General features: G+C 38.2%; 1 protein-coding gene across 1 annotated transcript; it reads left to right on the top strand.

The window, feature by feature from the left end:
- Positions 1 to 50: 50 nt before the first annotated feature.
- Positions 51 to 26,964, top strand: TEX11 (testis expressed 11). The gene is made up of 29 exons (XM_042779723.1): positions 51 to 159; positions 257 to 438; positions 2,401 to 2,485; positions 3,626 to 3,705; positions 4,263 to 4,343; positions 4,426 to 4,545; positions 5,469 to 5,549; positions 7,764 to 7,849; positions 9,157 to 9,214; positions 9,952 to 10,047; positions 11,497 to 11,578; positions 13,285 to 13,363; positions 14,031 to 14,182; positions 14,901 to 14,986; positions 15,872 to 16,009; positions 16,296 to 16,398; positions 17,425 to 17,549; positions 18,299 to 18,384; positions 18,513 to 18,566; positions 18,994 to 19,034; positions 19,629 to 19,715; positions 20,778 to 20,848; positions 21,387 to 21,500; positions 22,344 to 22,416; positions 22,783 to 22,932; positions 23,952 to 24,060; positions 25,002 to 25,122; positions 25,470 to 25,634; positions 26,659 to 26,964. Exons 1-29 carry the CDS (start codon positions 129 to 131, stop codon positions 26,728 to 26,730), a joined length of 2,808 nt encoding a protein of 935 aa, XP_042635657.1. The 5' UTR covers positions 51 to 128; the 3' UTR covers positions 26,731 to 26,964.
- The last annotated feature ends 513 nt before the right edge of the window (positions 26,965 to 27,477 follow it).

The following is a 27,477-nucleotide window of genomic DNA, read 5'->3' as shown; positions in this document are numbered from 1 at the left end:
TCGGTGGCGCGAGAGTCCGCGCGGGGCGCCGGGTCGGGGCGCGCGCAGGTTGCGCGGCGCGCACGCGCAGTGCGGGGGTGCTGCTCCCGCGGTTCCGTGCCTCTCGCGGAGCTCCCCCATGAGGGGCCATGGCGGGGCCACGGGTGGAGGCTGTGGAAGGTGCCGCGGGCCGCGGGCTCTCCTTTCCCGATCAGCGCCGGCACTGGCGGCTGATACTGGGCTGTGTGTCACGCACCGCTGTCCTCCTGTCTTACAGCACTGGTGCAGGAGCTGCTGAGGGAAGAGGCGCCGTCCCGCACTGCCGCCCTCACCGAGGAGCTGTTCCAGGCGGCGCAGGGCATCTCTGAAGAGGATGGGAAGGTGGCGGAGGGAGAGCCCCCCGCTCCCAGCCCGTCGGGAGGAACGGGGGGTGCCTCACACCCCACAGCCCTGGCCCAGGTTGGTGCCGCAGCTCCGTAAACACGAGCTGCTGCTGCTTCCCACCCTTCGCGGTGAAGCCAAACCTGTAGCACTACTGAAACGTAAAGAAAAGAATTTCTTCATCGTTCGCCCCAATAGCGTGGAAGTTCAAAATAAAGTGGGCAATGTTATTTTTAAAAGTCCATGCGAAATGATGATCCTTAATGTAAAAGTGTGTGTGTCATTGACTCTGCACTCATTAAGCCCCAACTGGAAATTGTGTCCAGGTCTGGGGCCACCAACATCAGGAGGGTGTGGATGTGCTGGAGGAAGCCGTGAAGGTGATTGAAGGGCTGGAGCAGTCTCCTGGGAAAAACAAACCGAGTTCAACAGGAAAAGAAGGCTCTGGGGAGACCTTACAGCACCTTCAGTGCCTAAAGGGGTTCCAAGAGAGCTGGAGAGGGACTTCAGACAAGGGCTTGAAGTGACGGGAAAAGGGGAAATGCTTTACATTGAAAGAAGTTGATTTAGATTAGATATTAGTAAGATACTGTAGGGGCGGGGAGGCCCTGGCACAGGTCGTCCAGAGAAGCTGTGGCTGCCCCATCCATGGAAGTGTCCAAGGCCAGGCTGACCAGGGCTTGGAGCACCCTGGGATAGTGAAAGGTGTCCCTGCCCATGGCAGGGAACTGGGTGGTCTTCAAGGTCACATCCAACCCAAGCCATTCTACGATAATAATGGGAAAAGTTACTGGTTACTGATGATGTTAAGGTTTTTATTTTTCAAATTACTAGTAGTATCTAGTTGTAATTTCAAGTAAAAATGCAAGCAGAGAGCACTGATGCATGAAGAGTTTGGTACTGGATCAGAGGAGAGGTCCTTCTCACCCTGAGTGTGGATTCCCATAATGACAGCAGATAACCTGAGGAAGAAGAAAACAAGCAAGCATGTACTTTTAACTGCTTGGTAAACAGTATTCCAATACACAATATTATATTGGAGGTACTAATTTTCAGTCCTTGTAAAAGTTTATCAGGTGGTTGTTTATAATGTTCGGTTTTTACTTCTGTTTATTTTTCCTAGAGTAGTACTTAGAAAGTAGTACTCATCTACTTTAAAAGTCCTTTTTCAAAGAGAAGTCTGAAATAAGGAAAAAAGACCAGCTGAGATACTGTCCAACTTCTTCCTCCAAATTTATATTTTCAAGAGACATTTAATAATTAGCAATTATCAGCTCGAGAACACTGATTTTGGAAGTCCTAAATTTTCAACAATGAACAAGATAGCAAGTGTTGTAACAGAAAGTGTTATTAGTACAGTGTGTAAAGAAATACAAGGGCATAAAAGTGGTATCCTTCAGTTCTTCCCAAATCAGTTGGGCTAAATCATTAATTTGTAATCTGGCCACTTCAATAAGAGGGATTATGAACTCTCTCCTAGATAGGTGAGAGTGTATTTGTAGGCAAGCTCTGTCATGAAAAGTAGAATAAAGTGCTGGAAAATGCAGCTCCTCAGGGTAGGTTGCTAAAGCAGCTTATTGCCTTTATGTAGTGCTGTATCTTTTTAACAAGAGTAAATAGTCAGTAGCCTTTGTTCTTTGTTTGCTAATATCAGAAGTTTCCCAGTGTAGGTATTTAAAGTAATTAAGCTAGTGTTCTTTTTGATGTGCAAAAGAGGTGAAGCCTTACTACAGACAGTTCTCAAATGTGATAAGATTCTTGGAGTTCTTTTCCAACCCCTTCAGATCTCAGGTGAAGAAATGCTGCAAAGTCCATTCAGCATGCCTGTTTTCAGGTCACTGTCCAAGATATCCCTGTGGGCTCCAGTGACAGTTTTATGGAAAACTCACACCTTTGGCTCCAGGATAAAAGGGAGTTGTGTAAACATGTGGAGAGGCCATTCCTGTGAAACACATGAAAGATGCTTCTTTTTCTCATAGTAAATTTCAATGGGATCCAAATCCAGGAAAGAATTAAATTGAGTGGAAGTCTCCTCTTTAGGTTGAAGAGTGTGCAATCAACTTGTGGAACTGGACTGTGACCAAACACATGGGTGCTGTTATCAGTGATGAGCAAAGAGCCAAACGTACGTATGTTCTGTACCTTCCTAAATGTGTTCTGTGTGCTGCAGCATGGAAATTAAACCCTGCCTCTCTGCTGACAGGCACATAACTAATGCTGCAGATTTGTTTGAGTCTTTGCAGACATGGGCTAGAAAGAGAAAAATGTACCGATGGGCTTGTATAAGCAATTCAAGAAGAAGCATCCTGATGTAACACTTATCTTCTTGTGAAACAGAACCAGTGTAGGCATTCTTATCATTCCCCTGCTATTCCAGGGCACCAGTAAAGAGGTGATATGACCAAAGGAAGCTGATCCTGCAGTTGAAATCTAAAAATGTATAGAAGTAGCATAGATGTAAATTTTAAACTGTTGGTCAATTTATATCAAGTGAGATTGTTTTTTAATGTAACTATCTCATCCATGTTTACATAGAGAAACATTCTAAGTCCTCTTTTCACTGATCTGCTTTAGCCAGGTGCAAGCTGGTGGGTTCTCTTGTGCCAGGAGCAGCCCTGGGGGAAAGCAGAAGTGAGATTTTGCTATTTTTCTTCAGCATGTTCTTTCTGTGGTTCTGTGGGATTACAGTGTCACACCTGCATTCTTGTCTTGAGGGATTATAGTCAAAATTATGTATAATCTGCATCATATAAATTATACCAGGTAAAGGGAGAAGGGTAAGCTGACGCAAAGTAGAGTGTGATGTTCTCAGGTCACGGCTGAAGGGCCAGGGAGAGGCTGTTTTAAATACATTAACTAGTGTCTTTTCCATCCCTGATGCCTAAGGAAGGCCTGAAAATATTTTTGCTTTTTACTTTGAAACTGTAAAGATTATTAAACTTCATTTCCTTGTTTTGCTGAAGGCTATTTTGAGGCTTTCAAGACACGTTACTGTAAGCACCTGCAATGTAATTAAGTCTGTGAATACCATGTATTTTACCTCAACTTTCTCTCAATTTTTTAACAGATATTCTAATGATAATATTTTTTTTTCTCTTATTGCCTGAAAAGTGATTTTAAACATCTTGGCTAAAAGCTTTCAGATTTGTCTTGTGATTTAAAATGTCAAATAATCTTTCAGATGTGGCAGGACTTGACTTTCTGTGGAAAAAAAATGAAGTAGAGAAAAGGAAACTTTTGAACATGTGCACTTTTTTTCCTGCAGTGCGGTTTGTTGCTTGCAGACTGATTTGCCTTTGTGAAGGCAGCGATCCTCCGGAGGGAACTATTCGAAGACAGATTCTGGTAAGGCTAATTGTGGGTGAGTAATGAAATACAGTTGATCCCCCAGGGAAGTCTTCAAATCTTATTACATTTGCTTTGGAAAGGGAGTGAAGTATATGTCTAGTTCTGGAAGGATAGCTGGTGTTTTGGCAAGAGTATTGCTGACTCTGTCATCTCATCACTTAAGGAAAGATAAGATTGATGATCCCATCTTTTTCCTTTTAAGAAAACAAAGTACATGCTGAAGTGAGACCTATATCTTACAGGGATACCTTGCTGAGCCATTGGAGTTAGGAATGTCTGGACAGTGTGGTTGGCATCATGTCTCCTCATAGGGTAAAATATATTATGAGCAGGACGTTCATTTATTTCAGGATCTTATAATATTGTCTAGTAGACCACCATGAGTGTTCAGGGCTTCATGCAGAAGTGAGAGTTGCAGTCAGAAATTGCAGAGGTGAAATACCCTTGTCCTGTGTTAGATATGTGATCATCTCAATCTCAATGAGATGAGATCTTACATTGCCTTTCTTGAAAGTGTCTGATTTTCACAAATGACTTACCATTTCCTCCTTCAGATGTCTATGAAAACTGGGAAAGGATGGATAGATATTGGAAAAGCTGGTCTTGCAGATGGATTTTTAGAGAATGCCGTGAGTGTAAGTTCTTTCTCAGTTTTGATTTCCTACATACACACCTATTTGTAAGTTCCATGGGTGATGCCTGCACTTTGTTTTTCAGAGCATAGAAAAGTTGTACGCAAAGTTACGGAGTGGGAGCGAGAGTGAAGCAGATATTCAAGTGCACAGAGCTGATGTGGAGAAGAGCCTTTTCAAAGTACTCTCTTACCAAGCTGAATCAGTATGTGTTCTCAGTTTTCCTTATTAGTCACTAGAGGCATAGAGGTATAGAAGGAAACTCTGACCCAGTTATTAGATACCTGAATGCTTGGCATTGAGGACTTGCTGAGGGATAGATTTCCTTCACTTAGATGTAAGATAGCAGATCTCATGTTTGCATTCAGTGTTGCAATCATTTAATGATTTTTAATTTCCCTCATTTATCGCAGTCACTCTTGCAGTGGTGTTTATATCTTCTAGTTCAGATTTGTTGCTTTATGATTTGGCTATCATGACTGTTTATAAAATAAAAACTGCCTGAATGAATCATAAATGGGTCAGTTCCAACAGTGTCTCGTGCTCAACTGGAGAACAAGGTGAATAACTGCAATTTAAAGTATGTAATTTAGAAATTCTAAGTTTTGAGAGGAATTGTTTTTCCTGACTGAAGTGTCTGAGAACTCTGTCAATGCTATGGAATATAGCAAACACAGGAACAAATACAAAGAATATTGTTTCCTGCATTTGTTGATCACACCACTGACCTCAGTATCTAGAAGGGAAGTGCTGTCTCTAGAATTTTCAGGAGCTACCCTAAACAGGACAAAGCAATGGATCATATTTTTAACTTGATCATAGAGACAAAAGGAGAGGTGGTGTAAATTTTACTGAGCTGTTGTATCATCTGAACATCTGAATGGTCTTGTCCCATGTCTCTGCACAGTACCTAAGGACTGCAGTGATTTTCTGGATCTATTGATCCTTTGGCAATATGGAGAAATAGCAAGAATTATTATAGCACTGTAAGGACTGATACCTAATCCCAAAACTAGCTTTACTGCATGTGAGAAACCCGAGTTCTGTTTTAAAGAGCGAGGTTTTTAGTGAATTTTAAAGAGCAGTTGCACACTAACAGTTGGTTGGCATGCTCTGCTGCTTTCTCAGGCAGTTGCTCAAGGGGATTTTGAGAAAGCGGTGATGTGCGCGCAGCGCTGCAAAGATATGTTGATGAAATTGCCAAAAGAAGTAAGTGAAATATTCCCTTCTATATCATTCAAAACTTGGAGAACCTCTTTTCCTCTCTATATGTAAAAGGATGGCATATGCCGTATACAATTTTGAAAAGTGCTCTGAACTGAAGACCTCTTCTGTGGTTGGTTGCCTCTTTGAGATTTTGTAGGTAAAATTTTTGCATGGAAACAGCAGAGTTTTTTTTCAAAGTGCATTTTTTATTGCTTCTCTTTGATCAGAATTTGAAATAGAATTATAAACTCTTCCTAAACAATGAGGAGGCAAATCAGCAAGCAAGGCAAAAAGATTTCTAAATTGAATATACCACCTACTCTTTACAGAACCAGCTGCATTTTACATCTTCATCTTGTATATTGCATTTTTTACCCATGTGAACACTTGTCTGGGGACAGATGGGACAAGAGAAGAACTGAGTTACAAAGTTTTTGATATCTATCAAAGCAAGTCTATCACTACCATCAGTGCTAATCTTCATGAAACTGTGGAGCTATGAATGGAGGTTTCCCGTTGCACTAAACTGTGTGTTTTGTAGTTCTTGTCTTACAGAGAAAACAAACTATCATATGCATATTAGTTTTTTGTTTGCAAAGATAAAAGTCTGTTATTGTTATATCAGAATAAACTTCCTGACATTTATTTTCATTTGCTTACATGTTCCTAATATTTAGAAAACGTTTTGTTCCTGTCTCTCTGGTACAGATAATAAAATTCACAGGGGCAGATGCAAATTCTTAAAGAAAAATATGGGAATTATGGTTGGAGTTTATTTGTATTTTTAACTAATTAAACTTCAACTGATTTAACACTGCTTTTTGTCATCTGCAGGCCTTGTTCAAGTGCATCTGAGTGACTAAGTTACAGGGGTCTAGCTTTGATTTGAATCATGAAAGCAGAACTTCTTACTGTTGAAAATGTTCACTGGGATCTTTGCATTCCTGTTCCTCATTTAATTCTAAATTAATTTAATTCTTTCTGCCTGAACTCCTTCATTAAATAATATTAAACTTCCTGTGATGAAAACACTTCACAAACCAGGAGCATTGATGCAGACAAGGTAAAGGTTTCTGATCATGAGAGAGTGATACAATTCACTTCTGATTTAAAGGGTGGTATTTAAAAAATGAGAAAATAGAAGGAGCTAGTGATTACTGAGTGAATCCAAAACTTTTGGACTGCTGGGTAGCTTTCAATCCTAAACTTTTCCAGGCTCCCATTGTACCAGAGAGTCCCTGAAGAGTATCACAGGGAGATTATTTTGTTGTGTGATACCAGAGATCAGCTGGAGAGGATTGTGGTCAGCAATAGTCTGTGAACCAATGCTCAGTACAGGAAACTTTCTCTCCTTTAAAGAAAACATTCACAAATGAACCAGTGAAAAATAAGGTTTCACATCTGAGAGTGATCTCTTTTGGGTTTGTGCATATACCTAGTCTGTGCTTTTGCCTCTGGATTGCGGAAAAAAAAAAAAAAAAATTGAAGCAAGATGTTGTGCTACCTTTCTCATTTTTGTCTGAGAATTTGAAATCTACAGTCCCTTGCAAAAAGCATCATTTATATTTGGGGAAAAAAAAGATACTGCAGAGGCAAAATGGATGTAAATATTGGCAGCCTGCTAGCATATAAATGACATTTTTGTCTCTTCTTTGGATGACATATGACAGCTGCAAATCATTTCAAAGGAAAGGCAAGTTTGTTATGAACAGATGTTGTCAGGGCTGACTGATAAAGCTCTGAATAACCAAGCATTCAAAAGCAGTTTTCTTCTAAAACTTCTAATCCTTTTTTAACCCCAAAAAGAAACGCTGGGAAGATGCCTACCATGAAACATGTAGAGTCCTCTTTACTTAATTATGTAAAACTTTTTTGTTAAAAAAAAGAAGTTATAATATTGCAGGTTTTCCTCTCAAATTTTAATTTTTATTGTTTAATTTACACTGTTCTAGTGCTTTCAATGTGATTTGTTGAGGAACTCTGTGTTCTGCATGTGTTTCAAAAATCCTACTGTTTGGTGTGTCCTGGACTGGTTAATGATACTTCACTTTCCCACCCAATTAATGATTCCATTTTAGTCATCTTGCAAAAGACCAGAAGTGATAACAGTGATATATCTTGAAAGTAAATTGCATTTTAAAGAACCTGAGAGTGGAGTGCCATAGATCTAATGATGTTTTACAAGAACATTATAGAAGCAGGAGTCTTTTATTGCAGACCTGTTACCTATCAATCCTCTGTTACAATTTTGGAGTGGAAACCTATGAATGGAAGAAGTATGAACAGAGCTCCTTCTGGCTCAGGTAATGTGCAAAAATCAAAAAAATAAACCCCTGCTTTTGAGATGTAAAAACATGTGTGAAGGTGAGATGCAGGCAAGGAAAATTAGAGGCCTCATTAAAAATGTGAGAATAAAAGATTGTAGCTGAACCAAATTATCTGAGCAGATACTTTGTTATGGCTATACACTATTGCCTAAAATCTGTGTCTGTTTTCCCACATGGATTTTCATGCCATTAGAAAGGAAGTCATGTCCTTGAAGATTGGTTCTTGCCAATTCACTCCCTAGTACCTCCTCCAAACAGATTAGTTTGCTGAAGTGTCCTTGACTGACAAAAGGCACAAACATCAAGGTGAAAAAGGAATGGGTAGAGATGGTCTGGGTGGGATCCAAGTAACTATTGTTATGCTGTGGGTGAGGAAATGTAAACTGTCATGAAGAGTATCCTCATGCCATGGTCACAGCCTCAGTGCAGAAAATTTGTGTTTACGTCTTCTTGTTCTTTTAAATAGTTAGAAAATGGAGAGCTATAGATCAAATTCAAAATCATTATGGTCATAAACATTGTCAAAGAGGATTTGCAGGAATGCTCAGAATTAGTTACAGCTGGTGCTTTGGAGACTATTTTATGTCTTATTCTTGTAGAAAATTAAATACCGACCCCTGATGACAAAATTTGAGGAGGAAATAAAGCTTTGCAAAGTGCAAATAATAATCTGGAGAAAGAGTGTGGCTCCATCTAGTGGGTTAAGATTTCCCTGGTCTGAGAATAGATTACATTAGAAAACAAGAACCCAGTTCCTGTTTTTCTTTCTAACAGGTCTTCATTTACAGCATCTCTAATCAAATCTGGTTTTGTGGAATTATCACTATGTTTTCTCCTGGGTGGTTCTTTGTTCTGCCATTTAAATTTTAGAAGAAGAATGGGGAATCATGAGTTGCAGGTTCTGTCTTTGCTATGGATGTGCTGTGGTCTGGAGCCTGTCATGTATAGATTTTGTGTATTACCATAGTATATGTCAGGTGAGAATGGAAACACTTGCTTCTTCAAAATCTCCGTGGTTAGAATTGATATAACCTACAGAAATGTTTGAATAGAAGATGTTACAGAATGTGCTGCAACAGGTGGAAGAAATTTTTATTGTAAGGGTAGAAAGAACCCAAAATTTTCTGTTCTCCAGTAAAAGTTACTACTGAGATTAGTTTGTGTGATTTATGTCATTTTTAACTGCTTAGGAAGTGGGAAAGGATAGGAATTTTGCACATATCAGAAAACTGAATTTATCTCTGTTATCCTGTTTAATTTTAATTTTCATTTATCATTGGTAGCCAGAGTTATGACATTGGGAAGATGGACATGAAATATTCTGTTGGTAAAGAAATGCAGGTAAGAAATAAAGACATTTCTATTTACAAATAGGAGGATTTTTACTGACTCCAGTGAATTATCTGCCTTTTCTCTGCAAACCTGCCCAGCGATGTCTTTTATCCTTTTTAGTAGTTTGCTATGAAGTTCATTTGTTATGAGCATCTGCCACTGCTGAGCGCCCTTAAATCACATTTGATTCTACTATCTCACAGAAATCAAAAAGTAGCAAGTAAAGGCCTGAAAGGCCATCTGTTCCATTCCTCTTCTCTTTCAATACATCATCAGCTGAGCTGTGTCATTTGTGATAGATGTTTCTCTGTCTCATTCAGAAGTCAATTAATTCTTTTACTTCTGACTGCGGATATGAAGATTTTAATCTCTTCCTCTTTATGTAAATAGTTTACATATTTGAAGTCCATCATCATGTAGGTCTTTTGTCCTGCTGTTTTGTTTGTTTATTTTCCTCTGTGAAGTGTGTACCTCCTGTTATTTCAATGTTTTCTTTAATTCTTTTTTTTCCAGTTATCTGATTGGCCTTGCAACCCTTCTGTTTTCCTCTGAATTCTAGTTGGTTAGTGTCCTGTGTGTACTGCATTGCTTCAAGACTGGATATGTTTCAGAAATGAGAAGTCTCTTTATATGTCTGATACCAGGCAGGAATTCTTTTGACTCAAAGAACTTTTATTTTTCATGACCTTAGAATGTAATTCTTTTGTGCTATGTATGTTTGTATGTGGCTGTTTTTTCATTTCCAGGCTAAAGTGCTGCGATTGTTAGCCACGACCTATTTTGAGTGGGATTGCAGTCTCTACCTGGACAAGGCATTGAAAGCCATAAACCTGGCAAATCAGGTAGTAATTTTTGCTCTATTTAAAGATTCCAGTAGGTGAAACTCAAGCATTTATAGATATGATAATATGGACCACATTATTCACTGGTGTGTTATCCTTGACAGCAGACTGGGGTGTGTTTGCTTTATGTTTCCATGCTCCTATGGATGTTTTGATGTTCCCAGCTTTTTTTTTTTATTTTGTGGAGAAATATTTTCTTGCATGAAAATAGAAGTAGAGCTGTTCTCCTGCATCCTATGTGTTAATAGTAAGGTCCTTTGATGATAGTGTGACTAAAATTTCTCAGATGTGTGAGTTGATACAGGCAGGCAGCTGTGACAACCACAAACCCACAGCTAAAGCACAAAGAGTAAAATTATTTGCATTACCTCATTATCTGGGGGATCCCCAAAGCAACACCCAGGCAGAGGCACGTAAGCAGATCTGAAAAATGAGGTGTATAAACATACCAGCTACCCTGGAGGAAGTTCATATATCTCTAAGCAGCCATTACAGTGAGGTCTCTTCATCCTTTACAAATTCTGTTGCCCATGGAGACTTGAATTAATTTTGTGCTTCTATCTATTCAGGTCAGTGTGTAGTAAATGAAATCTGAAAAATTCCTATTTATCTTTGGTTGATCATTTAAAATTTTTCAGTTTCCATTTTGTATAAAACAAGTTTTAAGTATGAAATTTTGTTTTAAATGGAAGCTGAAATTCAGTTTCTGCATGCTGTCTGAATTTACAGACTGATCATAATGCATATGCTCATGAGATCAGGATAAAAGGCAGTGTATTTTAGTCATGCAAATAATGTGCTACTACAGTATTTAAGCCTTTTGTCCTCTTCTATTGTTTACTTGTGCAAAGCTTTTTGAGGCAGAAAGTGTTTTTATCATAATTTTTGATAATGTACATTTTGGTACTGTGTAAGGGTATGGAAAACCAGAAGAAAATGTTGATTCTAGAACTTGAGATATGCACTGTTTTAGTGAGAGATTTGGTATACAGTCCTCATTATTTCCAATTGCTCCCATTGTTGTTGCCCCCTGAATTTCTTCTTTTTATAAACTACTTTGAATTTGCTCATATTAATTCTAGATTAATCCAGCCAATTCACACATAGAAAAGCAAGAAATGTTTCTATCATTCAGTAATGTTCAGCTTCTATTTAATGGTATCAAAAATGGACCACAGCAAAATGAGAATATTTCATCTTTTACTTTTGTTATTCTTGTGGTCTTTTTGGCAGTGTAAGAAAAAATAATAAAGATGCACATTGCATTTAGGAAGAAATTATTGCATGCATTGCCTACCACTTGCTTCAGTCATTAAAATGGAACTGAAGATTACAGTGGGGAATGTGTGATTCCTTAATACTTGTCTGTATTATGAATGTGCTGTGCTCTCAAAGGATCTGTGTTCTACAAAGAGCTGTCCAAGTAATGTATTGTTTTTCATTGTACAGGAGAATTTGCACCCAGCAGGGTTTTTTTTGAAAGTTAAAATTCTTCTTAAAAGTGGAGCATCAGATGAAGATATCAACTCAGGTATCACAGCTCTCCCTAGGTTTCATAGTGAGATCATATTAATCCATATCCAAGGAGACTGTCTGTGTCATACATAGAAAAAGGATCCTTTGTTTTTGGCAGAATCTGCATTAGCTGAATGTCCTTTTGGTTTTGAAGTGTGGGACATAGTACTCAGTGTTCACAGAGGAGGTATCCAGATGCTAATTTCAATAGCCATACTGCAGATAGGGAAGGGGGAAGACTCTGAAGGCTGTTAGAATGAAGAGAATGAAAATACAGCGATTTAAAGCAGCATTCAGTTTATATACAGTTTATTTAGACATATGCATAAGGTTATGCAGAAGCGTGAAGGTGCATCGACTCACACAGCACAGAAGAAAGGCTGTTCTCTTGCTGGGATTTTGCAGATTTTGACCAAGACACATGATGTACTGATCAGTGTGTTGTTATAAACCTGTATTACAAGAGTTTATTTAAGTCAAATAAACTCTTTTCTCCTCATTCCTCACATTTATCACTTGAACAGAACTGATTCTGCTATGAAATGAGAGGATAAGAAAGTTTTTGAAGAGGCTTTAATATAGAAAGGATAATTAATGTGTCAGAGAAATGTATTTTCATAAATAATGAAATCATAAGGAAGAGAGGCTTTGTACTCCTCATGGTTGGAAAGCTTCAAAAGTGTAATGAATAATCTGAGAAACGTAGGATGTGATGAGGAATTTCTTTCAGAGAGCTGAGGGTTTGAATGCTGTCAGACTAGCAGAAATGCTAACTCCAAATTGCTCCTGGGGAATTTCAGCCAGATTTCAAGCAGCCAGTTATTTAAAACTTGCAGTTTCAAATAAACATACAGTAGCTGACTTGTGTTCTTTGGTTTGAATTGTGAAATCATAGAGTTGCCTATCAAAACACACTTAGCTGTTATTTAGTAACACCTAGCCTCCAGTCAGTTTTTCAAGCAAGTTTATTAATGAGTGGCTGTCTCTTTTCTTGTATGGCTGGCAGAAAAGTGTTATGTCCATAAGCTGCAACTTCTCTGTCTTTTGATTGAAGATTTTGGCTAAATTCTAGGCATTTCACTAAAATCTTGTATTGTGTACTTGCAACAGCTGCTTTCAAATGCTTCTTTTAACAACTGTTACAGTCACGTCCTTGTGTATTCTTTCTCTGATTTCACCCAAGCTACAAATGTATCTATTTTGTTGTTAACCATTCGGCACTGAGTAACAATTTTAAAACTTTATCTGAGTGGTGTAAAACTGATACTTGCTTATCAGCACCATTCAATCCAACAGCTAGCTGAGCATTATGCTGAAGTAGTTCCCATTGCAATGTGATACCACACACAGCCTGAGCACTAACTAACCTCAGTTCTGGGTTGTTCCTGCTGGATAAAGATGAGACATTTTGATAGAAGGCAGATTGAGGGGAAAAAAAAAAAGTTCTGCTAAAGCTTGTGCTGTTCCTGTTTAAGGAGACAGAGGACTGGAATTCCAGGGCTATCAGTTTGTCACCTTTCTGTGGTACTGTAGTGAAAGGAAAGTCAAAACAGAATCGACATTATTCTTCCATTTGTTGTGGATTTGTTACAGGGTTGCTGGGGTGGAGTTTTTTCTGTTTTGTTTCTGTCTTTCAAAGGAGCTGTAAGAGGTAAGTGATAAATTGAGCAATTAAGTGTCTAAGTTGATTATATAATCTCAAGTGCTTTGTGTTCTGTCTAGCTCTTGCAGAATTCACGCGCTTTGAGATGTCTTTAGACTTCTGTTTGAATACTGCCAAACTGCTTCTGGAGCATGGGAGGTATGAAAGCATCTCTGAGTGGGGTAAACACAATGTTCGGAGTTTTTGGGTGTTTCTTTATAAGCAAAGAACATCTATTATATTTATTTCAAATAAAAGCTCATAGAGGTAAGGGAAAAGGTTTTGAGAGGGAGCCTGTCTTCTATAGCAAGGAGATGCTGATTGTGGCAGCAACAGAACGGGGTGTGAAATAAGTGTAGCAGCAATTTGCAGTGCTGTAGACCTACTTTGGAATGATTAAGATTCTTTATGTAGTTTTTATATGTGTCTGGAATCATCAGACTGACATCTGTCTTCTAACCAACCATCAGAATGACTTTGAAGCCCTAGAATCATTCTTGGGAAAAACAGCAGAAGGATAACAAGTTACTGCAAAATAGAGGCATGAAATTTTACCCTGTTATGTGCTCCATCGTGATTATATATGTATATGCTTGTATCTTGATGCAAATGTGAGGAATTAACTCTTATGAATACAGTGGAAGAGGCATGTGGTAAGAGGAAGCTGCCATTGAATAGATGAACTGTAACAAATTCATACCTTGATTCATTCTGTCAGTGTGATTGAATGACAAACATGCTGTATGGTGTGAATATGTTAATCTCTAGAATGGAAAATTAACATCTCTTCTGGTGCAGCCTCTTAAAAATGCATCTCTGTGAATAGGGAATCAGTTGGTTTTGATTTTCTGAAATCTGTTCCTGAACGATTTGAATCTTCACCTGACCTTGGAAAAATTACCCTGCTCCACATCGAGTTCCTGTTGCAGAATAAGAGGGAACTGCTCGCTAAGCAAAAGATTGAAGAAGTTATTATAGGTCTGTATCCATCTTTTACTGCTGTTTACTGAAAACTGGATGTAGTTGGCTAAGGTCTTGCATTCTAATTTTCACTTTTTTTGCTTATTCTCATTTTTCTTTCTCTCTGCCTGTTCTCCATTATGTTTCCTTTACTTGACAACTCTCAACTTCCATATTGAACGACAGTCACGATCAAGCTCAGGGTTAAATTAGTTTGCTGAAGTAATCCCTCCTTCTTAGTGTAGACTGTGTGTGACTGATACATGTGGAATTAGAAACATTAACCAGGAGTTCTCTGAAATGTTAATACTTTGTTCATCCAGCCCAATTTATTTTTGTTTGTCAGTATAGACAGGTTGCATATCCTTGTTTGAGCAGCTGGATAACAGTTTATTTTTCAGGTCTGTTGCACCTGTAGCACTGTAGTACTTTTTGACTGTCAGATCTACTGTAAAACAAATCCTAATTTGTGTTGCATCTAGCTAGGAGCAAGAGATACATTTACATTGTTCAAGCATGAAAATATTTTTTTCTTAACCACTGGGGTTTTTTTTGGTTTTGCTTGGTTGATTGCTTGGTTTGGTTTTTTTTCATAAACAGGATATGAAACACTGGCTCCTAGCTGAAACTATTGCTGTGTCCATGTGTTTTGTTGCAAGCTGTAAAATAGTTCTTAGATGCTTCTAGTGTGCTTCATAAAGTTCTTGTAAAGTGATGATTTGCAGTATCTTTTCAGGTCATTATACTGGGAAACAGCTGTTGCCTGAAGCCTTGAATCAGCTGCACATCATCTTGTGGGACAGAGCTGCCAAACATTATGAGGTTTGGGACCAAGTCATAGTGTTCTTATTTATATCAGTGAAAATGGTAATCTTTTTCTGACCTCTTTGTTACGTCTATTTTTGGTTAGAGTGCAAACCGTTATTAAGCCTTGTTCCAGCTGGCACTGCATCTGGGTGCTGTTTTCAATTACAAAATCAAGTTTCAGGTAGCCTCATCTTAAGGTTTGTACATGAGAAGAGTTAATGCAAGAATTCCTGCTCCAGCTGGTTCCTGTATGACTGTGGAGCCTGAAGGGATTTGTCCAAGAGTAGTCAAAGAACTGCCTGGTGTCATTGTGAGGCTTCTCAATGATTTTTGAATGGTCTTGGGAATCTGGAGAGGTCCCAGTTGGCTGCAAGCTGGCAAAAGTTATCCCAATTTTCAAGAAGGGCAAGAAGGATAACCCTGGAAACTACAGGCCTGTCAGTCTCATTTCAGTGCCTGTAAAATTATGGAGATTGTTCTGGGAGTTATTGAAAAACACCTGAAGGACAATGCAGTCGTCTGTCACAGCCAGCACTAGTCCATGAGAGGGAAGTCAAACTTTAGGACAATCAAACTTTTTAGGACAAGGTCATCCACCTTGTTGGTCAGCTGAAGCCAGTTGATGTAATCTCTTTGGATTTCAGTAAAGTTTTGCATACTGTCTCTCACAGTGTCTAGACAAATTAGAGGGCTGGGCACTCACCAGCTGTATGAAATCTAACAAAGGGAAGTGCTGGATTCTGCACCTGGAACAAGCTGGAGGTTGCACTAGAATATACTTGACTTTCTTAATCTTTCATTTGCTGTGATCTTTTTAAAAAAAAAAAATTGGGGAGACAGGCAGTTTAGTCACCCAAATATGGCCATGTTTGAGTTGTATTTTATTTTTATATTTTCTAGGAGAAAAACTATTCTGAAGCCCTTCACTGGTACAATTATTCTGTTAGCTTCTATACTCCTGGGCAAATAGATCAGAACTTGGCCAAGCTTCAAAGGAACATGGCTTCTTGCTATCTTCATCTGAAACAAGTTGACAAGGTATATTTAATACATAGGTAGACATGCTTATGTCTTTATTTGCTTAGCTTTTATTTTTGAGGAATTGGCTCTTTCATTTCTGGTCAGCCTTTGGTGCTGTCTTCTGGTCTCATCACTTTTGTTTCAATGTGAGATGTTGCCCTGTCAAACATTTTGAGTTATTCTATAAATATCAACAACGTAAGCATTAACATTTTGTATATATTTTTATTTCTTTCCTATTGTTAATTGTATGCTAATTTCAAGCTGATGTGTACTGATTTCCTTTAATCTCTTCTGTGAATAGGCTAAAGAGGCAGTTAAACAAGCAGAGAGGTGTGATCCAAACAGCATTTTTACTAAATTCAGTGTTTATAAGATTGCAGTGATGGAGAATGATGCTGATAAAGGTACAACTTGAAAGTTAAAGGGTCCAACAAGGAGAAGTGCCAAATATATTAAAAATACTAAGCAGCTTTGGACTGTTCATCTTGAGAAAGACACAGTAGAGGGTAGCTAGAAGAAGGGTCCCTAAAGTTATTGAAAATGTCAGGCTGTAGATTTAACTTGTAAAAGGGGGATTTTTTTTCCCCCACACAATATGTAAGAGGCAGTGTCCATTGCTATATTTGATTTTGTTTGGAAGGAGCCTCTGGCTAGGGAGGATAATCCTCTCATGGGCAGTAGCATCCCAGGGTAATAATTCTATACTTTTTAGTATGCATATACAATATGAACCATAAGGGAACCATTATTGCTGCTCTTAACTTCTCTGGACAGATGGAGCCTGAAGTTACCAAAAAATACATGAATTATTGAGATGACTTACAGAATGTTGTATCTCTGTACCCTCTTCCTTTTTTATAATGAGTTCTACTGTTTCATATTTTAATGAGGATCTTAGCTCAAGTAATGAAAATTGAGAAATACAGTCTATAGTTACTTAGAATACAGAGTAATGTGCAGAGCTTATTTTCCAATGAGTTCTCTGCCATTTAATTATTCTCTCTACAACTTTTATTGACAGCATAATTTGTTCACATAATATAGAGTGGGGAACACAGCACAATGTGAGCATAAAAGCAGTGGCACTCTTAGCATAAGCCAAGACGTGGGAGCTGGAATGATGCCCAGACGATGTATTAGAGAAAGTCTTCTGTCTTTGGTAACAAACAGTTACTTAGCAGAACAAAATTAAGGATGTGGGATGAGTTTCATTTGTTTCCTTAGATTAGTAGCTTGGAAAACCTTTTGGCACCTCCCTAGGAAGAAATGCATATTTGCAGAGAAGTGGTGGTATGGTCAGGTTTTCTTGTCTTGGCTTTTCATTTAAAAAAAAAAATAATTATAGCTTTTCATAAATCATTAAAACAGTAGAACTTTCCACCTTCAATTGCTTCTATAAAAATGTTGGTTTTTCCCTCTGTCTCTTTCAGCTATGGAAGCAGTTATTGAAATGGGGAAGCTAGCAGAAAAGCCATCAGAACACGAAGACAAGCTGAGAGTGGATGAAAATACAGGCAGCAACCTCTTGAGTTTAGCTGCCCAAATTGCTTTAGAGGTAGAGCAAATGATGTTGTTTCTGCTTTATTGATATAAGTAAGACAACCTCTTCAACCTGGTCTAGTTTTAATATTTCTCTGTATTTAGTGGATTTCTTAGTATTTCATGCTTCCACAACAAAGATCTCACCCAAATGTCTTGTGTGATGCAAAGTAGAAATTATTTCTGTATAGAAAGAAGTGGTATATTTTGAAATTTTGACAGAAAAAAGAAAGGATTCTGAGTTATAAATGTTGGCATCTGGATATTACATTGTGTATTTCTGTAAAATTCTCCTTAGCAAAATGTCTTCTTCTGCCTCTGGGATTTGATCTTTGATGTGAGAGGGAGAGGCTGTGTATAAAATACACATAAATCCATGATGAAAGTCCTTTGTCCCTCCTATTTGCCTTTTGGCTGCTGACCTGAGCACTGTCTGAACTGGCTGATTGCATTTCAGGCTATCAGGGCTTTGTTCCCAGCCCTGTGAGGCATGAAAGCCTTACCAACCTGTACTAGTCCTGCTCTTGCCACAGGCTCTTTGTGCAGGGAGTCATATGATCTCTCCTTAGAGCTGTCTCTGCACTCTCAGGCAATTTTGTGCATAGTCCATTGTTCATTTTCCTGCTACTGGACTGCACAGACTTGGAATATGTAGTTGCTTTGGGGTTTGTTTTTGTTTGGGTTTTTGTTGTTGTTTTGGTTTGGGGTATTTTGTGGTAACTGAGGCAGTGCAGTATATACAAAACATGTTTTAATTCTTTTCAGAATGACCAACAAATTGTGGCTATCAAAGCTTTGGAGTATTTGTCTGAACATTTACAAGACTGCCGACAATTATTTACAGCCTTAAAGTAAGAATTCAGTATATTTACAAGGAGGAGCATAAGGAAGAAAAGTGGGATCCTTTCAGGAAAATTAGGGCAAACTACACCATTGAAAAAAAATCTTGTTTCTTATTGATTGTTTTTCTCATATTTAGATGTTTGGTCCGTCTGATGTTATCAAAAGTCATGGCAGAAAATGCAGAGAAAAGGTGGGTCTGTTTGGAAAACCATTTTCTTATGGTGGATATGTTGTTCAGATTGTGTAATAATTTCTTTTTGGGTTTTTTTTTCTTGCAGAATAATCAAGAGATTATTTTTTATGCTAGTAGAAGTCCATCCAGATGACTTCTAGCTTGACCTAATGACATCACATAGGAATGTATTTTCAACTTATATAAACTTTTCTTTAAATATTTACTCTTTACCTTCTTTTATTAATGCATATGCCTGTCAGGTATTTTTAATGGAGGTTGTGAGCTAAGCAATCTCTGTAACTTTGACTCTAGTGGGATATTTTTCCAAAGTTCTGAGTGGATCTATCCATAACTGGGAAAATATATTCCAAGATAAATCATGTGTTCTGTAGAAAAAAAAATTAACCAGTTTTCTAGAACTAGATTTTTTCCTCCATTCTAGAGATGAAGATATCAACTCAATACTGACTTACTTGAACTTGGGTATGTTTTTGTTTTATTTGTGTTTTCTGGAGTTCTTCCATATGTGAACATTGTATGATATGATTAGATCCATACCAATGAAATATTTAGACTCCTTATTTCAGTCCAGACTCTCAACTTCCCAGTAAAATCAATGAAAACTATAGCTGGAGATTCAGTAGTATTGTGAAGTTGGATTTCAGTGCTACAGATTTTTGCTATCAAAAACTTGCAGTACTGCTGCAAGTAGAAGAGATTTAAGAGCAGAATTAAATCAATAAAATGTTCCTAGAAGAAAGGCCTCAAACTTGTAATTAAATTTAAACCCCCTCCTTGTGAAATTAAGTAAAACTCCTCTGCATTAGATTTCAGTGTCAGTAAACTTAGAAGGGTAGTACTTGACATCTTCTCTAAAATGCTGTTTGAGGCACCTTTTGCTGTTTTTTATAGGGCTTTCTGAAGAATATTCAATTTAAGTTGTGAGAATAACTCTTCATCAGGAATTACCTGGGCGTTTTGGAAACCTCTGTTTTGTAGTGTAGGGATTAGACTTGTAAATGTTTTTATTCTATTCCAAAAGTAGTAATTTTATATTGAATTATATGTTTTCTGCAGCTCACAAGAAACTTGTTGAGTCTTTCACAGAAGAGAAATTTACAGGGGAGATGAGGATCCTTGAAGCTCACTGGTTTAGAAAAGTTGGTAGGTTGCTCTCTCAAAATCTAAACTGAATCTCCTCTGTCTTTACTGTTCTTTTAAAACAGAAGTTTAAAGTTTGCCATGAGCTGCACGCTGTGAAATCCAAACAGCAAGTGGTTCCTAGTGGGAAATGCAGCTCCCATGGGGCTGCCCTAAGCTTTATGCATGGTGTTGTCTCTGGATCCTCATTTTGTAGTCTTTGTTACACTGCTTTGGTAAAGGATTAGTGTATTTGCTGTCTATAAATAAAATTATAAGCTTAGGGTAACGAGTTGAACCGATTTTTCAGATTCTTTTTTCTGTCAGAGCATACAGGAGAGAAAACAGTTGCAATCAGTATCAGAAGACCTCTGTTTTGCACACATCCTCACAATGTAACCCTGCTTCGATAAAGAGTAGCAGGGGAGGGGGAGAAGCAGCAGAGGTTGAATACAGTGACACCAGCATGAATGGAATCATGACCTCTCAAAGGCAGCATTCTCACTCACAGGATAAACAATTCAGAGACTACAAAAACATGTCCTATAGAATAAATTAATGAGAAAGTTGCTGTAGAATATAAACATTTAATTGGGTCAAGCTCTCATACATAAATAATTTGATTGCCTTTAGATGCTCATCCATTTATTACTCAGAACTGTGTACTTAATTGCCATGTACTTGACCTTGCTGGGGTAAAATGAGGAATGGTTCAAGATGTGGGTTTTTTCCCTGTTTCTTTTTTGTCTTGGGAATACTGTTCAACACTTCCACTCCTGTGCTAGCTGTGTTAACTAAGATTGAAAAATGCTTTTCCTAGTTCATGCTTTTGTTGGCAGGGTGTGTGCTAGAATGAGTTCTTGGTTGTGGTGAAATTATCAAGACAAAATTCAAAAGCATGAATTAGCTATTCTAACAAATCACTAGTAACAGTATTTCTTGCTGTTGTTAAATGAGCTGTTGATGACATACTGGTTCAGAAATAGAATTGTAGGACATGAACTGCTTATTGCTAGAGATTAGATTGGCACACATATAGCAGTGCAGATTTTTTTATTCTGGTCTCTATTTTTATGTCTTTGTTAGCTTGGAACTTAGCTGTACAGTTCAAGGACAACCCTGAAAAGATGAGGGATTTTTTTGTACTGTCTTTCAAGGTATTTACTCTTTCTAATAGTGTTTCTAATTGAGGAATGTTTTCATCTGTCTAGTTCTTCTAGAAGTCACATCCATGGTTTGGGTATCTCCATGGAGACACTTTTATGCTCTGAAGATGGAGCATTTTTGTCACAAGGAGATTGACTTGTGCATTATTGTCATACTTTACATTCTGTTTCTTAAGAATAAACTTAGGACTTCAATGAGAAGTTTCTAAAATAAATGGATTCTGATATTTGTAAACTGTATCATTAATACAAACATTTTAAGTACTCGAGTCCTAATCTTTATGCAGGACTTGTACCAATACTGTCAGTTTTGTGTGTGCTTGTAGAGAGGGGACTCCAGCTCTGCTTTACACTTTATATTTAATTAATCCTCTTGTGTAATTGTACAAGTAAAATTATAATATGAATGTATAATACCCATGACTGATTCCTGCAAGTGTCATAGAGGAGGGTCAGCAATCATCTGTTCACAAGCAAATTGCTTTATATGAGTAAAATTCTCATTACCTTTTCCTATTTTTGGTGTCAGTTGTCCCAGTTTTGTCCCTCTGACAAAGCTGTTCTGATTGCTCAGAAGACATGCCTGTTAATGGCAGCTGCAGTTGATCTGGAAATGGGGAGACAAGTCTCACCTTCAGAACAGGTAGGGCAAAGCCTGTTAACTATTTCTGAATGTACCAGTGTAGCATTTTTTTCCTTTTGATTTTGAACTCCTAATTTTTTTCACTCAGAACGGCATATTGAGAGTGCAAGCAAGGGAATCTTTCATAGTCACTTAGAATTGATGCACCTTTCCAGACAATTGTAAATGTTGGATTTCTGTAAATTAGCTCAGTGTGTTTGAATGGGTTTGTATCAATAAAGAGTCATGGCAGTATCTTCTGAGAGGAATTTCAATCTACAGGATATATATTGTAAAGAGTCTGCTGCTAAATGTCAGTCAGAAAGACAATTACTGCTGTTGCTAAAAGTAGTTACCACTGAGGTTGTGATAAAACTCACTTTTTGTTTGTTTGTTTTGTTTTGTTTTTATGCATGATCTATTTGTTGGGGGGGGGTGGAAGAGGGCATTGTGCTTACTGTGGTAAGAAGATTAAGAAAAACACAGAGGTTGTGAAGGAAGTACAGAAGTCTGGTATAGAGTGATGGTAGAAAATTCTTTGGAGGGCAATGCACAGCAACTTGTGGTATTTAGTGGTTTGTCAGTCTCCACAGCAATATTTTATACTTGGGAGCTAAAACAGTTATGTCCCTTGGGAACATGGATAGTTCTTTCTGGGCCAGTGAAACATTCAGTGTGTAGTAGCTTTGTGTGAAATGTGGAGGTCTTTGAAAAAGAGAAAAAAACCCCAAGAACTCAATAAGTGCTATAGGTGATTTACTAACTAGGCTGATTCTTCATTTATTTTGTAGTTAGTTCTGACATAATTACTCCTTTTGCTTTTAAAACTATGCCAAAAATAACTTATTTAATTTTGTAAAATAGACGGAGCTTTTTAGTCAGGCCCTTCAACATCTTCAGACATGCAAGGAGATATGGAAGGTGCTGAAGTTAACAGGTAAGCTACAAAGTGTTTTCAGCACATGTAACTCCTAGTCACAATATTAATGAAAAATACAGAGCATGTGGAATTGCTGTCTCAGGTGGAGGTTATTGGAGTAAATAGATGGCAATATGATAAAAACTGAGGTAGTAAGTGGCTGTTAGCAGATGCAGGGTTCACTTTTTTTGGTGGGATGTTGGTAGAAAATTTCCGTTAGGTATTCCTTGAATGGCAAATTCCACTTGCTCTACTGGTAAGTCTGAGTATACCATGATGGGTGGGTTGATGGGTGTCTGTTGGAAGCAAAAATTACCTTGTAGTACAGCCTGTAGCTTTGAGAAAATTCATCGTTCAATACAGACAATCCTGTCTCTTTTGTAGGAGATTTTGCTAAAGACCCGACAGACACATTATTGCTGCTTTATGAATTTGAAGCAAGATCCAAACTGAATGATCCAACACTTCACAATCTTATGGAGTCAGTTTGGGAGCAACCACAAATAGAGATCAAGACACTTGAAATCATTGCATGTAAGGACTTCTATAGATATTCAAGTCACAAAAAAACAACAACAACAAAAAGCTTTATTTCTATTTCCTGTTCTTTTGAGGTGACCAGGATTATCATCTATTGTACAATATACAGAAAATGGGTCTCACCATATATTTTTTTGTTCTAAAGCAAGGGTCTCAGCAACGTTAGGAGAGCTGTGTTTTGAAATGACAGATGACATTGATGATGAACCAGAAAGTTGTGATATCTTTCCATGTCTAGACCCTGAGACACTTCTGGCTTGTGAGCCCAGAAAGGGTTTTTCAGATAAACTTTTACATGCCCCAAACTGTCAAAGGCCAGAGAATGACCCTCACTGATTCATGCCCCAGTACAGAAGTTTTGAGCTGTGGACTTTGGATAGATACTTTAAGTATATTTAAGCCACTAAGATAACGTTAAGTTTCAACTTAAAGTTTTTATTGTCGATTTGTAAATAGCACTTCTCTACACTGTGCCATACTTCCATCACAAAGTCCTAGCCATGAAAACATGCTTGAGAATCTGGAGCAGGATCCAAGAAAGATGAGGAGCTTTTAGAACTACCATGGCAAGTCTTTGAAGGGTGTCCTGTAGGAGTGCATAAACACCTTCTGTTCTCCTTGCCCTGGGGGAGTACACTCCAGTGCCTGGAGACACCATTCTGAAATCCTGCTTCTGCATAAGGTTTCCATCTGGATTTTTGTCTTCAAGGAGACAAAAAAACTCTTTAGACAGTGCCTCCCACCAGAACTTTTTTGTATTACTGCACTGGAGGTAAACAGCAGTGAATTATGAAGCTTTCTGTGCTTCTGTCTCGTCCTCATTGATGATGTGCTTAGTAAGAAAGAGGGAGAAAAGCACCAGCTTGTGACCAGCCCATTAAGCAGATCTCTTTTCAGTTGTTTTTCACAAGGAATCTGGCAACATGCTGTAGTTTATTTTAGTGGCCTAGGAGATTGAAATCTGACTTCAGTAATTTATCTTTTATTCTTCTCTATTTTCTTTTACTTTGAAGCGTTAGCGATGGAATCTCCAGCTCGGTATCCTGTACTGTGTAAGAAAGCTCTCAAGAGTGCACTAAACCTTCACAGAAAGCAGGCTGTCATTGATGCTGAGAAATTTAGGTTAGTGTTATCACATAGTTTTGCCATGAGCCTGTGACTGGAAATATTGACAGGAAACAAAGGCTGCAATTTGAAAAAAAAAGTGGATTTTAATCTATATCCAATAGATAAATCCAATATATTGCATTATCCAATATAATGTTCAATTTATATCCAAGGTTCTACTTCTTGCTGGCCAACCAATGTACCTCTGAAGGTGTTTTAACTGCAGTTTGTTTACATGGCATATTTTCTGGCACAGTCCTGTTTCCAATAAATTAATCTATTGAGGAAGGAAAATGAAAATTGGATCCAGAAGAGGTCTCTGGTTGTTTCTTGTGAGAAAAGTGCTCATTTCAAATGTTACTCTGCAGTAGTGAGCTGGGTATTTCAAAGATAAGAGAAATTAAGGGTTGAAAAGAAAGCTATGAGTTTTAAATAGTGATGCCACATAGTACATATGTGATTTATTTAGCATATTTTGTGTTACTTATCCTTTCCAAGTTCCTTGAAGCACTTGGCAAAGGCAACTGTTGATATTGCCTTTCTCACTTCGCACTGAGAAAGACAGAGCTGTTTTCAGAACCCTGTATTTGTTACTGATTTTCTGAGGATGCTGCCTACATAGCTCTTGTTGGTGAGGTTAGAAAAGGTATTTTTTTTCTTGCTGTCATGTGTAGTGCCCTAGGAAGTACTGTGATTTTCCTTCTGTGTTACTGTAGAGACCAGCAATGAAAATAAATAAGTACTAATTGGTCTTGACTCTTTTTTCATAGTTTGTATGAATAAGATCTGACAGTATGAAAATGCAATGTTTCTGCTACAAGAATATGAGTGTAGCAAGCACCAAGGTAGATATGTCTGACAATCACAGAGAAATAACTTAGTGTGCTCCTGATACTAAAAACTGTTTATGCACATGGTATTGAATGTTTCCTCTTTTGCTCTCTTTCAATCCTCAGCAGGTGCTTACACAGTTTGATTAACATTTCTCTGCCAACGGGATTGACAGACTTGGATACCTGTGTGCTGCAGGAGGTGTGGGACTACTTTGAAGATGCTCTGAGTATAATCAGCAGCACAGTAAGTTGAACAGGAAACCAAGAGATTGGGAGATGATCCTGAGCACATTTGAAAAAAATTCGCATGAGAGTGAGAATCATTAGGAAAATGAACATTACATGGTGTTACATGTGGAGCTGCTAAGATTTCCTCAGTAAAAGATACACTGAAATTACCTCAAAAAAAAGTCTTTTGGATATTTAGGACTGCATTAAGAATTTCCTTGGATTTTGTAATGGATTTTTCTTCCTTTGCTTAGGAGGAAAAAGCCCAGCTGTTTACTTACTCTAAAATTAAACTCTTGACTTGTCAGTTTTGAAGTGAAGACTATTTTCTGATGAGGTGCTGCTGTTTGTTTGCTACCTCAGGATGCTTACCCAGAGATGGAGATCCTTTGGTTGATGACAAGAGCTTGGAATACAGGAATATTTCAGTATACTGTTGGTAAATACAAGGAAGCTGAGCAGTGGTGTGCATTGGGAATGCGTTTCCTCAATCACTTGGGATCTCTGAAGAAAAGCTATGAAGGCCATGTAAGTGTACACAGGGGGATTTGAGGGTGTGGGATTGGATGTCAGGCCTGAATTTGAGATGTGGATCTGGGTGAAGAAACCACTGCTGATGATCTTCAGAGCTTCAGGAGAATCATGGTATCTTAATATTTTGGGGGAACCTGGTGCTAAAAGATCATTCCAAAGTGAGGCCAGAAAAGTTTTGATAGACAATAGGGAGAATCACATAGCATTCTTTTACTGGAAGGATGATGTAAATGTCTGGAAATAAACTTCTGACTGTTTGTGGCCATGGGAGAATCTTGTGCCTTTGCCTGCTTTAACAAAGTCAAGTTGTTGTACCAGTTTACTTAAATCAGCTGTTATATGAATACTTTCAAGCTTGGTTTCTAGCATGATCTAATGTCTCATAAACAGGGCATAAAACAGTATGAAGAAAATCACTAAAGGTCATCTTCTCAGGTGTAGCTTAGCCACTTCCTATGAGGCAGAAGTTTCCAGACTTGCACCTTTGTAGGTGACACTTTGCAATGACACTTTTTCTTACTCTGTCACAAGTAAGCTTTCTACAGCTTTTGGTTGCTCCTCCTATCTAGATTGCAACTGGCTGGTGTCACCATTCATTCTCTTGTGTACAAGCTGAGCAATCAAGGGATTGGCTGCAACTGGCTGTAACTCTTAGACCATTTTAAATGCATCAGTTAAGACAATAGGAGCTGACAGTAAGAAGTCTTTCCCACCCTCAACATCAACTCCCAATGCCTGTGATTTGGTGAATAGGTTTAGGTACTGATAGAAGACTCAGATATAAACTATGTTTTATGACTGTAAATAAAACCCTTTTTGTTAGGTTGCATAGATTTTTTTTTTCACCCCAAACCATTGTATTTAAGCCTGTGCCAAAAATCTTTACATCAGTTTGAAATTTTAGGTTTAGAAGCTGCTGGTAGTTCCCACCTATTCCCTTAGTTCTGTTCTTGTCACTTAGTTGAATGATACATTTTTATCCAACCACGTTGACAACTGTGGTGCTCATGTTCTCCAGATGGTCGGCCTTTATAGTGAGGTTCTGGACAAGCTGGACAGAGCAAAAGGATTTATTCCAAATGAAGAATAATGACAGCCACAACTACAAAAAAAGGAAACGTTCTACTGAATGAGAGGCTGTTGGTTCTGGAAAGGCACAGGGCCATGGGAACAGTGAAAAAGAAACCAGGATCTCCTTGTTGGCAAAGAAGTTATGTACTTTTTAGGAAGTATTTATTCAATAAATGTAATTGTTTTCCTCTAGGGAATAATTTTCATTCTCTGGAGCTATTTAACAGTTAGAAATAAATATTTAACTTTTACATGAGATGCCTCTGCTGTTGTGTAACAGGTTGGTTTAAGTATCTGGGTTTAGTAGCAAATGGCAATGAGCATTATAAAAGTCTTTAAAAAGTATTCCATCTCCTCTGGTTGTCATAGCTGCCTTGTTGCATAAATATTTATCAGATTGTTTAGTTTCCAGTCCATTTCAGTGGAGACAAGAATTCAGAGCTGTTTGCTGTTTCACAGTCCCTTGGAAAAGAAAAACCAGCACTGCTGAGCTCAGGGAAGAAGCTGCAGCTGTTGCTGGCAGTGCTGTGAGGGCTGCACTCCTCCCTTCCAGCTCACTGAACTCTGGCCAGGCAGGTGCTCAGCAAGTCTGAGCACCTCTGGGACTTGGCTGTGGGAAATCTGGGATTGAGCCAGTGAGGAATCCTGTGAGTGTGGAGTGGGTAGGGAGCCAAACGAGGACCTACGGGGTCACTGGAGCTGCCACTGTAAAGGAACTTTGGTCCCAGCAGGGACAGTCTGGGGTGGTGCCAGTGTGACCCCAGGA

The sequence above is a fragment of the Catharus ustulatus genome, chromosome 14, assembly GCF_009819885.2.
Source record: "Catharus ustulatus isolate bCatUst1 chromosome 14, bCatUst1.pri.v2, whole genome shotgun sequence".
NCBI lineage: Eukaryota > Metazoa > Chordata > Aves > Passeriformes > Turdidae > Catharus > Catharus ustulatus.
The sequence above is the reverse complement of the archived record's forward strand: the minus strand, read 5'-3'. Positions and strand labels throughout refer to the sequence as shown.

Bases quoted from the DNA above. Each gene is read 5' to 3' on its own strand.
- TEX11 (XM_042779723.1), top strand. From the start codon at position 129: ATGGCGGGGCCACGGGTGGAGGCTGTGGAAG. The intron at 2,486-3,625 runs GTACGTATGTTC...TTTTTCCTGCAG, and splicing joins TGATGAGCAAAGAGCCAAAC to TGCGGTTTGTTGCTTGCAGA. The intron at 19,716-20,777 runs GTAGGTTGCTCT...TGTCTTTGTTAG, and splicing joins TCACTGGTTTAGAAAAGTTG to CTTGGAACTTAGCTGTACAG.